General features: G+C 41.4%; 1 protein-coding gene across 4 annotated transcripts in view; it reads right to left on the reverse strand.

The window, feature by feature from the left end:
* Positions 1–4,935: 4,935 nt before the first annotated feature.
* The window catches only part of slc36a1 (solute carrier family 36 member 1), a 76,885-nt gene continuing 65,959 nt past the window's right edge, over positions 4,936–15,861 (reverse strand). For all 4 annotated transcript variants that reach the window (XM_083980413.1, XM_083980415.1, XM_083980412.1 and 1 more), the window contains one exon: positions 4,936–7,412. In XM_083980413.1, coding sequence (XP_083836539.1) covers positions 7,138–7,412 — 275 coding nt within the window. In that variant the 3' untranslated portion in view covers positions 4,936–7,137. The remainder of the gene's footprint in view (positions 7,413–15,861) is intronic.

The following is a 15,861-nucleotide window of genomic DNA, read 5'->3' on the forward strand; positions in this document are numbered from 1 at the left end:
ATTAACCCTCAAGGCTAAAACATGCAGCATCAATTAAGTTAATTGAGAAATATTGGAAAATGACAATTGAAATTCCGGTGATGTATTTTCAATCAAATAAGTATTATCATACAATCATTTATCAATAAAAAATAATTGCTACTTAATTTGCCATCCACAAATTCTCCAAAACTTGAAAATTTCATACAACACTGATGTGCTTTTCCAAAGTCATACTCGGGTTTCAAAACACCCGATCTTACCTGCATCTAACCAGGTTGTGTATTTACATTTTTAACCTTTATTTTGGTGATTCAAGGATGTTGCAGATATGACTATAAAAAACAGACATACTCAGTCACAGATCTTTACCAAACATCAGCTGAAGAGACTGAAAAACTAAGCATCAAAATAGAAGAAACCAGAAGCTGGCGTGGCCTCTTTTGAGTGACAGGTGGATGAACTTGTACGAACCAAAGCCTCAGCTCCACATTCACCGCTCCCCTCCAATTAGACACCTCCCAGTCTCAATAAGCTCTGACCTCGAACACACAAGAGTTTGTAATAGAAGCAAAAAGTGACAGCTGATCTGAGTGCGTTTTCCCCAGACTCAAATCCAACAAAAAAAACCCTTTGTGTTGTGTTTTCAAGCCTCTAGCAGAGAGCAGCTGAACAGAACCATCTTTAAACTGACACAACATCTCTCTGCTGATCAGAGTTTGACCGGCATCAGCTCCGCCCGGGAGAATCAGACCTGTCATCAGAAATAACAGTGGACCAAGTAGAAAAAATACTACAGAAGTAAAGAACGAATAACAAAAGAGTGAACTGACTCCACACAGCTTCACTCTAGACTTTGTTTAACATTTAGACATTACCAACCAGGGGCCTCATTTATCATTGTGGATACACCTTTTTTTACGCCATTTTCCCCTCGTTTTGTGCGTACGCACTTTTCTCCGCCAAATTTGGGATCTATCAAGCCAAAACCTGACGGGGAAAAGTGCGGACATTTACACCCATTTTGACCCTGGCGTACGCCTTTTTTGAGGAACAGGAGGAATTGGCGACACTGTTGCTGAGTCAGAGAACTGCAGTGTGAGAGGGAGAGAGGAGCGGAGTACATTTAGAAGAGCACAGAGGATTTTTTAAAGTAATTGTGGTAGTGGTGGACCGGTGCTGGCAATCCAACCCGCTCTATAATAACACTAGGCTCTATGTTAATTGATAAACAGAGCGCATTGTGGATTTTGCTTTTTTGATTAGGCTATATGTGACGTCCGACAAGGATCAAACCATCCAAGTTTAAAAACACACCGGCAGCAGCGCCCGTGATCTGCAGCTACTGAGACTGTTATTATTCTGTCACCTGAGTTAACGAGGTGCACGTGTGTTTGGAGCTGACGAGAGGAGAGAATAAAGAGTGAGACAACGCGGCCTGAGGAGGAACTGTGAAGGACTCTGTAATGGAAAATGACCTAAACCGAGTCCAGTAAAGCTGTAACTGTGTAGAAAGGCCTGCAAAGTAATGGTAACTATCGTCCTGCTTCCTACATTGTTTTAACATCTAGGTAAAAAAAAAAAAAAAAAAAAGATTTTCTGGGATAAACGGGCAGATTATATAAGATTCTTCTTCTTTCTGCTCCCTTTTGTTGAGATTTGGGAGGTTTTTGTTTTTATTGTAGCTTATTAAAATGCAAGATCATTTTTCTGACTGATTTATTGCCTGTGTATCTGCTTTCGGAGAAGCGGAGAAGTTCCGCTTCTTTCCCCCGTCCTCCGCCGGTTGTCTCCGTTGTCACTTTGTTGTCACAAAAGTTGCTGCGCCACAGAGAGCACATGGCTAATTAAATATGCACGTGCTGACCATATATAGTTGTATATAGGCGTTCCGGGGGCGGAGTAAGAGGTGTGTTCACGTGTACACCATTCTTGAGTCCTGTGTGATTTATTGCGGAGAGTTGTGCGTACGCATAGTTTGATTGATCTGAAAAAGGTGTAAATATTTAGGGTGTACGCCATTTTCGTCTTTTCGCCGTACGCAAATATTTAGTAGCAGTTTTACACCCTCTTTGATAAATGAGGCCCCTGGACTGTGCAGAATACTGTAATGTAGTAATTAAAACAATGAAACTGCATTTACCCATGTAGGCTACATAACCTATGTCATTTTATAAGAGCCTGTAGCCTGTTTCCTTTCACTTTCACATTGTAGCCTATTGTACCTATTCAATAGGAGGTAGCTATTTATGGTAAATATTGGTCTGAATTATAAACTACCGTAATTCCACCACCCACTACACTCATACTTCACCCTCCTCCCCTCTGGTCGTACGTTCAGACAACTGTCCTGCAGAACAACCCGCTTCTGCAAAAGCTTCGTCCCCTCTCTCTGCCATTACAGCTCTGAACAGCAGGCGGTAGATGTCATGGTTTTTTGTTTATATTGTAGCTGTAGCCTATGTATTATTTTTCTGGTGTTGCACATGTGTTGGTGTTTTTGTCTGGAACAGAACTTTGAAAATGAATTTCCCCTCGGGGACAATAAATTATGAATCTGAATCTGAATCTGAATCTACACACCTAAATGTTATTCATTCAGTTGAGACTTGGCTTAAAGCAGAAGTGAGTGATCCGGTCGTTTTGGCTAATGCTGCGTTCCAGGCAGGCTTTTGAAACCGTAAATTACAGCTTCAAGTCACGACTTACGATTTTGTAGCGTTATATCTATCGCTCTGCCTGTCACTCAAAGAGGCCACCCCCTCAATAGGTGGTTTTACATGGAGATAGATAGATATAACATATGTTATCCACCTTTTTCCGAACGTCAAAAACGTAGCCAGTTTTGCCGGTTTTGCTCTTCCAGTGGAATTTTATGTTTACGTTTCCATGGTTTCGTTAGTCGCTGTAAATGCATGGATTTTTTTTTTCAATGAAAATCTGTGAAACGCATGGATCATCATCACAGCAGCTTCTAACAATGGATATCACACAAATTGACATCCGTGTTAAAAGCCAGCGTTAATAGATCCATGCGTTTACCGCAACTATGACAACGAATGAAAACCATGGAAACGTAAACGTACAATTCCACCAAACCGGCAAAACCGGCTTCAGGTTTTGACCAGAGATCATGTTCGGAAACTTGTGGATATCATCCGCTCTGGAGCCAAATATTCCGATTAGAATCAGTTTAGAGTCCAAACAAACTGAATGAAAATGATCCATATAGACGGCTGAGCTCAATCAGAATAAACAAGCCCAAACTGAATGAAATTTCATTCACTTTCCCAGAGGTGGTGGAATAAACCAACCGAAAGAAATGAAAACTAATAAACCAACCGAAAGAAATGAAAACTGTGTCATGTGAACGGTGAAACGTAATGTCGTCTGGTTACAATCTTTTCTGTGCATGCTCTGTGCCAGTGTAAATGCGTAGTGACGTTTGTACATAGTTTGTAAATGCTTGCATAAAGTGTCAAAACTAAGAACTAGCCTACTACTGAGCTGATCTCTGTATTTGATCAGTCGCGGGATGTTTTGATTTCTGAGTTCTCAACAGGCCTGAACCTGACCGGACCGGACCGGACCGGACCCGCTGGTGTTGCTAATGCTGTTGAAGCAGAAACCCAGCCGGACTCAGCCAGCACTCAATAGCCTACACTTTTTTCCTCTTTCTGAATTCATTCCAAATGAGTCTTTCAGGTTGAACTGTTCCTACATGTGATATGATCTAATCCAGGTGGGTGTTTACATGTGCCACTGCTTTCATTCAGAACAGGCGTTTTACAGTCGTGTGGGATGCGTATCCGACCCGAACAACCCGGCAGGATGCGCTGGTTCAGCCCTAAATTATATACAAATGACTCGGGTCATTTCTCCTCTTTTTTGGCCGAGTTCGGACCAAGAATTAATGCTGGTGAGGCCACGTACGAGCCCGGGCTTCAACAAATGAAAGAAAATATTTATGCAGCTTAAGCAGCAGCAGAAATGTGAACATTAACTTCTCTCAAGTCACTGTCAATACAGCATTTTATTAATGTTTAATGTATTTAACTTGTGCAATTTCTTAATCTAAAATTTGTAGTTATGTTTATTTATTCATGATACCTATTCACTGTATTATATGTATTATTGCACTTATTGTATTCAGTATCTTTTATCCTTCTTTAGCCTGACCAGGGACAAAGACTGCAAATTAGCTGAAGCTAGACGTCTTGTATGCATCGCATTTTTCATTCTTTGTGACAATGTTGTATGTATCGTCCCTGCAAAATAAACATTAAAATAAAATAAATGAGAAAATTCAGTGATGGAAATAATCTACCATGTGGCTGAAACTCAGGTCAGCAGCTTCTAAAGCAAATAAACCTTAACATTTTCATTTTTTGTTAGTTTATCGATTATTTTTCAGTCAGAATTAATGTTGATGTGAGACAAGACTGTTTCTTTCATTAAATGACAGCAGTAAATCTGTTTTTTATTTGCTGCATGGCCTTCACAGCATAACACCGTCTTTAAATTGGATTTGTGGACAGTTTCTCTTCTGGTTTTCTGTTTTATCAAGACAACTGAATCCACTGTTACAGTAATGACAAAATACAATAGGATGATGTTATCCTCATGTAAACAGATGTGAGATTTCTGCACATTGGTATTGAACCGTTATAGTTTCAATTTGGTTATAATAAACTGAAGTACCTCCTGGTTTTGAAGTCGATAAGATATCATTTTATTTGCCCAGTTAAATAAAGACTACCCAGTGTGGAAACAGTGTCTCTGGATATGTTTCTGTTGATAATTGCGACTTCTTCAGACACGTAGAAAATAAGGAAATAAAAGAAGTGATGTGGACAAAGAGCTCAGTCCAGTGTTTTACTTGAACCCTCAGTGGAATCAAAAGAAATTGTTTTGGCAGCTGCTTGAAAAAGACAATGAAACACACGAGGAGACTTTGAATGTTATTTATTCTGAGCAAAGAGATAAAGAAAAACCAACGAGTGCTAAGATGAAAATGTCCATTTGTTTGTTTTTGTTTTGTTTTTTTGTAATGAACTAAAACTGACGATTAATTGTTAAAATAATGAACTTAATTCGTCTTTGAGCAGCTGCACATCATCATCATCATGGTGTAAACCTCATTTGAAGAGTTTAAGCACATGAATCCATCCACGGGTGACAGAATAATTGTTTAAAATAAGGTGTGTGTGTGTGTGTGGATGTGTGTGTGTGTGGATGTTTACACTTGCAACACAAACAGCTGTAACACGTCCTTTACACATAAGGCTCAGACTGTCACATCAACACTGGAGACATTCAACAGTACAGAAGCTTCATGATGAACTTACAGTACATGTGTTCGCCTTCGTCCACCGGAGCGGACGTATGGGTTTTAATAATGCGATTCTTTTACCTACAGCGGTTCAGTTGACTTTTATTTATTTTACATACTTATTATTACATTATATTAGAAGCAGAGGAGTCTCTCTGTAATCAAGCTGAAATAGAAGTTAGAGTTATTAGTAACTCTTCCAAATGCATGCCGTGTGAATAAAAAAAAAAAAAAAATACAGATTCATTAATTTAGTAAATACATTAAAACATAAAAACACATAAAAAAAAAACCCCAACAACAAGTGGATAAAAAAAATAAAAGTTTTAAAGACAAGAACGAACAGAAGAGGTCCCACAGAAACACAGAGGAACTAAGTTTGATTTGTTCAGACACTGGATTGGGTATCGGTGAGGAGTTGATTGATTCTCGTCGCTGCTCATCAATTTGATCTGATTTGAATCCGATCAAAGCCGGGATTTCTTTCTTTATAACATAATTAAAAACACAGAAGATCCTCGTCTTGTTTCGTCTTTGTTGCAAAAAATAAAATAAAACTGCTCCCTTTGGTTTTATTAGTTTGTTGGTGTTGTTGTTGTTGTTGTTAACGATGTTCAGGCACAAACACACAAAGATCATCTCACCTCCTCTTTGTCTCATGTTTTAATTTACACTTGAACTAAATTGTTGTTAGCGGCAGCGAGTTAACATTGGACTTCAGCTGTTTCCACAGTAACCGACAACAATAAAACCGTAGTAATATAAACAACCACTTTATGCTCATGTAAAGCCTCTGTGTTCCCTTCTTGATCGTGGTTTATTATTAGTCAACTCTGCAGCAACAATGGCACTAATGTAACGACGCAGTAATAAATATTTGTGTGCATGTGATTATTATAGGATGAAGCGCTAACACTTATTATTAATAATAAATACACACCGTTAATACTAATAGCGTGTAGTTACTCTGACGTGTTACAGATGAAGCTCCTGTTGCTACGAGATTTCGAAGAAGTCGTGATTTGATGAAGCGAAAACCGAGAAGCACAACTCATGAAAGAACACGCGGTTCCCACTTCGATACCCAACCATGTTTAAAATTAAAATAAAAAAGTCCCCAAAACATCTCTGTTGTCTTTTTGCAACACTGATTATTAAATTACAAGTACTCGATTTTTAAAGTTTGTGTCTAAAACTAGAGTCAGGGTAGCGGCTGTCTCACTGAATAAGGCATAAATCAAAGTGCAAGAAAATAAGTCCTTTTTTTTGTTTTGTTTTCTTTAAATTCTTCCTTTTTTTCTGAGTGACGTGAGGAAAAGCTAAAAGAGGAAAAGTTGTTTGGGCTTGAAGGTTAAGTAAGAGTCTGCGTCTAATCTGGATGTTAGAGAAAGATTTTAAAAGACCAAATCGATACCAGTTGATGAGGTAGTTTGATTTTCTGACTGACACATTAAAACATGGATCTGTTTGGGGAGGGCTGCGAAACGACCACACGCCCGCCAGAAAAACCCCTCGATTCTGAAAATCTTTATCATCATCTCCCAGTTGGAGGAATTACGCAACTTTTTTTTTCATTTTTCCTTACCATAACTACGTCATTGTTATCGTTAGATTGCACTAAAGTGGCTGGATCTGAAAAAAACACTGGTGACATAATGAACCACGACATTAAGCACCGCCCATCCTCTCGCCTTCGCACTACTCCCATGATGAATAGTTTTCACTAACATGGCCGACGTGTCCGACAGCAGCAAATGAAAAGGAGAGAGAAAAAATTCAAATGTGCCCTAAAAATGGTTTCTAGATGTCCCCGGTTCGGGTCCCAGTCACTGGACCAGGTAGGTGGAGAACGTCTCTTCGTGTTTCTGCGTGTTGCGGGCGATGATCTCCACTATGGCGATGTACGTCCCCGTGAGGAAGCCGACGAGCCCGACCACGCTGATGACCACGTTCTTGGCCGTCACCAGCGGCGACAGGCCCTCCGTGTGGAAGGCGATGATCTGCAGCAGCGGCGGGAAGATGAGCGCCAGGAAGCTGCTGCTGACCGAGCCCACCAGCGAGATGACCAGGTCCAGCTCCGGTATCAGGATGGCGAGGGCGCCTGGAGGAAGAGAGGAGAGGGAGGCTCTGGTTCAGTATCGCAATTTAAAGCAATCAAACTTTATTTGTAGAGCACTTTTTGTTAACCTTTTCATTTACAGGCCGTTAATTACGTGATAATGTCAAGAAATAGCCTAGCAATAACGGTCAATTTTATAGTAATGTCAATGTTTTTCATAAAGACAAAAGATTACATATGCTTTTTCATGATTTGAATTTTTTGGAAAAGGCCAGATTTTCTCTCCACCAAGTCCTAGACCAATTGACCATTACTTCTGGGCTATTTCTATGCAATCAATCGTTATTTCTGGGCTGTATTTCTTGACATTATCACGTAATTAACGGCCTGTAAATTAAAGGGTTACCCACTTTTCATACAGGAAGCAGCTCATGGTGCTTTACATGATAAAAAAAGAAAAGAAATAATAATAAAAACAGAAGTAGGATATTAACACACATCGACATACACACACATTCACACCCCCCCCCCAAAAAAAACACAGAGGAGTTAAAAATATTGAGGAAACCCTCTCTTACACTCCACAATTCGTACTTTGCAGTGGGGAGAACACTGGAGTGGATAAAAACTGAGATAAAATAGGTAAATGGAAAATAATAAAATAAAATAAGAATAAATAGATAAAATAAAATATTCAAATGAATAATTCCAAGGAATAAAAATGGAGATACTGCTTAAAACTATAAGAATAGTGCTATTAATCTTAAAATAATATAATTCACTTAAGCGCCAGAATAAAAAGGTAGGTCTTCATTTTGCTTGATTATATCATGGCAGGTGGATCCACATCCAGACCTGAGCTCGGACACGACCTTTTGAACTGAGACCTGCTCACTTTTTTCCGTGTAAACTTAAGCAAGACAGACTTTTTGGAAACTACTAAAAACCACTAACTAATACTGCTCCAGAGAATGAGACAGAAACTACAGACACTTCTAAAAAAACCCAAAGAGATAAACGTCAGGTGAAAAACCCTCATGTCATTTACAGCTTTTATCTACACAAGTCAGGAAATGTATGGGATGTAAGTTTGTCGCTCCAACATGCAGACATAAAATAAGAGAATTTGAACTCAAGGCTCAGAGAAACACAATAAATAGAAATAGAAAAATAGAATAAATAGATAACTAAATAAAAAATCAGCCTTAACCCTGCACAGTCTTCTACCGGACGACTACTGTAGAGTAAAGTCTTTATTGATAGATGCTGAGTTTGTGTTTAAACTGAAAATGTGCAGCAGAAAAAACACTATGCAAAAAAAAAAGAAAGAAAAGTAAAAGAGTGACTGTGAGGGACAAATAAAAGACGAACAGTGACCTTTGGCCTCTGTATGAATCCCATCATATCCATCCTCTGTATCTCTGTCACACAGCAACGATCTGGTTTAATAGACGAGTCTAACGAGGAAACGAGTTCCCTGGAGAAGAGACAATTCCTTCATTTTCATCTTCTCTGCTGCACACGAGTGGTAGATAACAGGTAAGGTAAAAAAAAAGAAAAGAAAAAGGAAAGGGGTTAGGATGAGAAATGAGGCAAAGAGACGTTGGGAATAAAGGGAAGGAGGGAGAGGAGGAGTAAAAGTGATGGATGAAGGCGGAGAGACGACAACGGGAAGAGAAGGAGGAGTGACGGAGAGGGCAGAGAGCGACGCGCCGGTGATTGTGGGTGATTGGTTTTTTACACGTTGTGTTGTTGATGCTTCTAGTCGTCGGATGGAGACGGTGACGGCGGCACCGGGGTCACCTTCACCTTCACCTTCACCTTCACCTTCACCTTCACCACAAAACACAAACAGCACCGGGGTCGATGGGTTGCCGCCAGGGTCCAAAACTAACACTCGCCACTCGCCAATTACGAGTAGATTTTGTCTCTGGCTGGTAAATTTTTAAGACCACTCGCCACTCTGGCGAGTTATTATTTTTTTTACCGGCGAAAATTTCATTTTTCGTTACTGGAGGAGAACGACGCTGGTATCTGCTAGTTTCCTGACAGAGTAATGTGTCTTTTCAGCAGAGACGATCTTTTGTCACGTAAGCGCGTGATGCCACCATTCAGCGTACCCATTTGTGTTGTTTGGCGCGCCCAGCAGAACTGCTAGTTTCCTGACAGAGTAACGTGTCTTTCCAGCAGAGTTATCGGCAGAGACGATCTTGGTCACGTAAGTGCGTCACGCCGTCATTACGGTCGTACGCATTTCAGTAGTAGAAGAAGACGAAGAAGAAAGCAAGGATGTGGAGATGCTGGCCGGATATAGTGGAGCCTCCCGCAAAAAAAGCAAAAAGAAAAGTAAAAGAGCATGCCGATTCCGAGGCAGACACTCCGAAGACCCGCGGCCACGACCAAGAGACGGAGGATAATGCTGCCGCTGCTGTTGTTCCTGCTCCCGCTCCCGCTCAGTCTCAGCCGCCTAAACCTGCTAACGTTAGCCGGCATTTCCTCGAGAGATGGCGGGTCGCAAGGCCATGGCTAGTGCATTCAGCCCAAGAAAAAAAAATGTTTTGTCATGTCTGCAGTGCTCACGCAAAGGGAAAGCGGAGGGGAAATGCGTTTGTGGTTGGCTGCACCACCATGAAGCTAGAAACAATCGTATTCCACGAAAATTCTCAGTCCCACAAAGACTGCCTGATTGCTGAGGAAAAAGTGTCAGAGCCTCTTCAACAGGCACCCTGTGTTATCTCTCTGGTTAAATTACCGGAGGCAACTAAGGAGAAGATGGCAATACTGTTCCGCACCTCCCATGCGATTGCCAAGAATGCTCGGCCGTTTTCAGATTTTAAATGGATGTGCAAGTAAGTTGATCTAACCTCGTGTTAATGTTTTGTGTTTTTGTTACCCACCAAATATTATATTATATGTTAACTACATGTAACGGCTTACTGCTTAATCAATAACTAAGCTAAATAAGCGCCACTCTCTGTCGCGCGCGCACACACACACACACACACACACACACACACACACACACACACACACACACACACACACACACACACACACACACACACACACACACACACACACACACACACACACACACACACACACACACACACACACACACACACACACACACACACACACACACACACACACACACACACACTGTAACAAACGTGGTCAAGATAGAACATGATGGTTGTTGATATTTATATCAAAAGTTAAGTGTGTGGCCTAATGTTACTATTGGCTGTTGCCTCCAGCAATTTATTGATTTGGGAATGTTAATATTTCACAGCATAAGCATGAATGAAGTATGATGCACTATTATATGTAATTTCATTTATTATTTCATAGCAATTGAATATGTTTTTCTCTTTCCTTCTTTACAGCTTGGATGAGAAAAAAGGCCTGAAGGTTGGGAAAACCTACAGAAATGAAGTGGAGTGTAGGTTATTCACAAAATATATAGCAAAGGCGGAAAAAATCAAACTCAGAGAGGAGTTGGAGGAGACCAAATTCTGCTCTGTTTTATCGGATGGATCCACAGATACTGCCGTGAAGGAGGAGGAGTTGGTCTATGTACGTTTTTGTACAAAGGGGAATGTGAATGTGAAATTTATTGGCATTGAAGCTGTGGAGAAAGCTGATTCTGCTAACATTTCTCAAGCCATCAAAAATCAAATGGATGCAGCTTGTAAAGGGTGGGAGGGGAAACTTGTAGCCTGTGTCACTGATGGGGCTGCTGTCATGTCAGGGGGGAAGAGTGGGGTTGTGACCAGACTGAAAGGGGACAAGACTTACGTTATTGGTCTTCATTGCATGGCTCACCGTCTGGAGCTCTCCTTCTCTGATGCCATCAAGGAATCTGCCATGTTCCGCAGAATGGATGAACTACTGGGTGGACTGTACTCTTTCTACCACAAAAGTCCCCTAAACAGGGCTAATCTAATCAAGAGCTACGCGACTCTCAAAGCAAAGCCCCTCATGCCAACAAGAATCGGCGGAACTCGTTGGGTGGGCCACCTTCTTCGAGCGCTGGACCACTACCTGAGGGGATACCCAGCCATTGTGCTGCATCTTGAACAGGTTATTGACACATTAATTAATAGTTGGCCTACACAAACACTTAATGTAATATGTAATATAAAGTACAGCAGCTTCATTGTCTTTTTTTTGTGTCTGTGTATATTCCAGATTCAATCCCCTGACGCACAGGGGGTCCGTAGTGTGCCTCAAGCTAAAGCAAAGAAGTTCCACAGTTTGGCAAAGGAGAGTGCTCTGTTACAGTTCTGTGGGTTCCTTTTTGATGTGCTGAGCCACCTCAGCAGCCTCTCTGCCACTCTGCAGAAGCCTACTATCACCCTGGCAGAGGCACACGCCTCCCTGCTTGCCACCCAGGCTGTGCTGGATAAATATGAAACCAGGTTTGTCAGTGTGATTATTTAAATGATCATTAATATGCAGTGAGCAACTATAAACTATTCAATTAATTAATTGATAAAGGATATAAGAAAAGAAAAAATATTGTAGTAATGTGTTATGTGTATAATTTTCAACTTAAGGGCAGGGCCAATGATGAAGGCCACCAGTGGTCTGACATTTGAAGGAGTCAAGTTAAGTGTGGGAAAGAATGACGACAGAGCAGTCAAGACCGCAGGGCAGACTCTACTCTCAAGACTCAGGGACAGCTTGAATGACAGGTTTCAGGATGTTAGTGAGGGAGTCCTGCGTGCAACCATGTTGGCGAGTTTCAAGAACTGGACTGATAGAGAATCTGTAGAAACAGGTTGGTTCTTTGTGTCAGAACAGGTTCCAATAATAATACCGAAATACCGAATTTTGTTTCAGTTTCAAAATAGGTAGTATGCCATTTTCAAATCTGGCTCTTATACTGTATGTATTCTGCCATTTCCAGATTTTGGGGATAGAGAGATTGAGGCTCTATGCCAACATTTTGGACCAGTGCTGACCTCCGCTGGTGTCTGTGTTGAGAAAATACCAGATCAGTGGACTATATTGAAGAGCAGGATCTATGCACAAACACAGACGGTGCAGACGACGTCCTGGTCAAAAGTCAACCAACGTGACAGAGAACAGTGTCCTGATGTGCTTGACTTGATTGATTTGGTGCTAGCGGTCCCTGCCTCCACTGCTGACTGCGAACGGGGATTCAGTACAATGAAGCAGGTAAAGACTCAATCAAAATCCCTCCTTCGAGTGTGTCGAAGAGTATTCATGTGACATGTTTATCTCAATCAAGATAAACAATCAAGCAGTATTTTCTATTATCTACTGATGTTTTTTATTTTCATTTGATGTAACACAGGATTGACTTTCCTTTGTGTGCCAACAAGGTAAATTTTCACTGACTCAATGTGTTATGCTTTTTTTCCTCAATATAGGTCAAGACTGACTGGAGGTCCAATCTCACATCCTCATCACTGTCAGATCTCATGACAATCCAGCTTTGCTCACCAGATGTCAATGATTTTGATCCCTCTACTGCCATTCACCTGTGGCACAGTGACACTGTCCGTTCCAGAAGACCAGATTATGTTCCAGAGGACCAGGAGGACCAAGATGGCTGTGTTTTGACTGGACTGTCCGATGAAGACTGAAGTCAGTGATACATGTTGTCATGTATGCAATATAGCTGGACAGTATAACAATATTATACTCTGTATAGATATCATTTTAGATTGTGTATATGTTTATATGGTGATACAGCATAGGTGTTCCTTCCTGATTTCCTAGCTGTTTGTTATTTGCATTTTATCCACTTAGTCATAATTGCATTATTGATTATTCTTTTTGTATGTTATTTGTGTAAATATTTTTGTTAAAGCACAGACAGTCATTCCTGCAATATTATCAAAATATCTGTATTTGGTCAAAACTATTCTTAATTGATTTATCTGTATTGCCCGGCAGCCACTTTTACATGAATTAAAAAAAAAGAACTTTCACTTAAGTCATGTCTTTGAATACTTTGTCCACCACTGGTCAGATATTCATGTTTATATAGGGCTGTTGCAGTCTGGTTGAGCTAAAATCAGAAACAGTGATTCATATTTTAACATACATTGCTACTAGTATTAGTGCATATACTATTAAAATATTGATTGAGAATCGCATATTAGACCCAAATGACATGTTAAATAATACTGATAGCAATTCACAACACTTAAAAGCAATTTTTATTTGGTTGGCTGGTAAAATATCTGCCTGGCTGGTAAACAATTTCACTTACCAGCCAGCCTGGCTGGTAAGTGAAAAAGTTAGTTTTGGACCCTGGTTGCCGCGATCGGAAAACACCGAAACCAGAAACCAGCAGCGACGCCAACGTCTGCACACAACGAGCGTTCGTTACGAGCAATGACATGGAAATTAACCCTCCTGTTGTCCTCCTGGGTCAAGGAAGGAAGGAAGGAAGGAAGGAAGGAAGGAAGGAAGGAAGGAAGGAAGGACGAAGGGATAGATGAAAGGAAGGAAGGAAGAATAAAGGGATAGAAGGAAGGAAGGAAGGAAGGAAGGAAGGAAGGAAGGAAGGCAGGAAGGAAATTAGGAAGGATGAAGGGATAGATGAAAGGAAGGAAGGAGGGATAAAGGGATAGAAGTAAGGAAGTAAGGAAGGCAGGAAGGACGAAGGGAAAGAAAGAAGGAAGGACAAAGGAAACGATGGGAGGAAAGGAGGAAGGGAAAAAGGAAGGAAAGAAAGATGGAGGGAGGGAACAGACCAGGTCAACTGGATCAAAAGAGGAAGGAAGAAGAAGGACGAAAGGAAGGACAAGGGAAAGAAGGAAGGATAAAGGGATAGAAGTAAGGAAGGCAGGAAGGACGAAGGGAAAGAAGGAAGGAAGGACAAAGGAAACGATGGGAGGAAAGGAGGAAGGGAAAAAGGAAGGAAAGAAAGATGGAGGGAGGGAACATTGGGTCAAAAAAGAAGGAAGAAGTAAGGACAAAGGAAAGGAAGGAAGGAAGGGAGGGAGGCAAAAAGGATTGTGGAAAGAAGGAAGGGAAAATGGTAGGAAAGAAAGATGGAGGGAGGGAACAGACCAGGTCAACTGGATCAAAAGAGGAAGGAAGAAGAAGTAAGGACGAAGGGAAGGAAGGAAGGAAGGAAGGAAGGAAGGAAGGAAGGAAGGAAGGAAGGAAGGACGAAGGGATAGATGAAAGGAAGGAAGGAAGGAAGGACAAGGGAAAGAAGGAAGGAAGGATGGATAAAGGGAAAGGAAGAAGGAAGGAAGGAAAGGAAAACGATGGGAGGAAAGAAGAAAGGGAAAAAGGAAGGAAAGAAAGATGGAGGGAGGGAACAGACCAGGTCAACTGGATCAAAGGAGGAAGGAAGAAGAAGGACGAAAGGAAGGAAGGAAGGACAAGGGAAAGAAGGAAGGATAAAGGGATAGAAGTAAGGAAGGCAGGAAGGACGAAGGGAAAGAAGGAAGGAAGGACAAAGAAAACGATGGGAGAAAAGAAGGAAGGGAAAAGGGAAGGAAAGATAGATGGAGGGAGGGAACATTGGGTCAAAAAAGAAGGAAGAAGTAAGGACGAAGGAAAGGGAGGAAGGAAGGAAGGGAGGGAGGCAAAAAGGATTGTGGAAAGAAGGAAGGGAAAAGGGAAGGAAAGAAAGATGGAGGGAGAGAACAGATTCGTTCAAGAAAGGAAGAAGAAGGAAGGAAGAAGGGAAAGAAGGAAGGGAAACGGAAGGAAAGAAAGTAAAGATGGAGGGAGGGAACAGACCAGGTCAACTGGATCAAAAGAGGAAGGAAGAAGAAGGACGGAAGGAAAGAAGGAAGGACAAGGGAAAGAAGGAAGGATAAAGGGATAGAAGTAAGGAAGGCAGGAAGGACGAAGGAAAAGAAGGAAGAAGGACAAAGGGAACGATGGGAGAAAAGAAGGAAGGGAAAAAGGAAGGAAAGATAGATGGAGGGAGGGAACATTGGGTCAAAAAAGAAGGAAGAAGTAAGGACAAAGGAAAGGAAGGAAGGAAGGGAGGGAGGCAAAAAGGATTGTGGAAAGAAGGAAGGGAAAAGGGAAGGAAAGAAAGATGGAGGGAGAAAACAGATTCGTTCAAGAAAGGAAGAAGAAGGAAGGAAGAAGGGAAAGAAGGAAGGGAAACGGAAGGAAAGAAAGTAAAGATGGAGGGAGGGAACAGACCAGGTCAACTGGATCAAAAGAGGAAGGAAGAAGAAGGACGAAAGGAAGGAAGGAAGGAAGGACAAGGGAAAGAAGGAAGGAAGGAAGGAAGGAAGGAAGGAAGGAAGGAAGGAAGGAAGGAAGGAAGGAAGGAAGGAAGGAAGGAAGGAAGGAAGGAAAGACGAAGGGATAGATGAAAGGAAGGAAGGAAGGACAAGGGAAAGAAGGAAGGAAGGATGGATAAAGGGAAAGGAAGAAGGAAGGAAGGAAAGGAAAACGATGGGAGGAAAGAAGAAAGGGAAAAAGGAAGGAAAGAAAGATGGAGGGAGGGAACAGACCAGGTCAACTGGATCAA

This window comes from Trachurus trachurus (genome assembly GCF_905171665.1).
Source record: "Trachurus trachurus genome assembly, chromosome: 10".
Classification (NCBI taxonomy): Eukaryota; Metazoa; Chordata; class Actinopteri; order Carangiformes; family Carangidae; genus Trachurus; species Trachurus trachurus.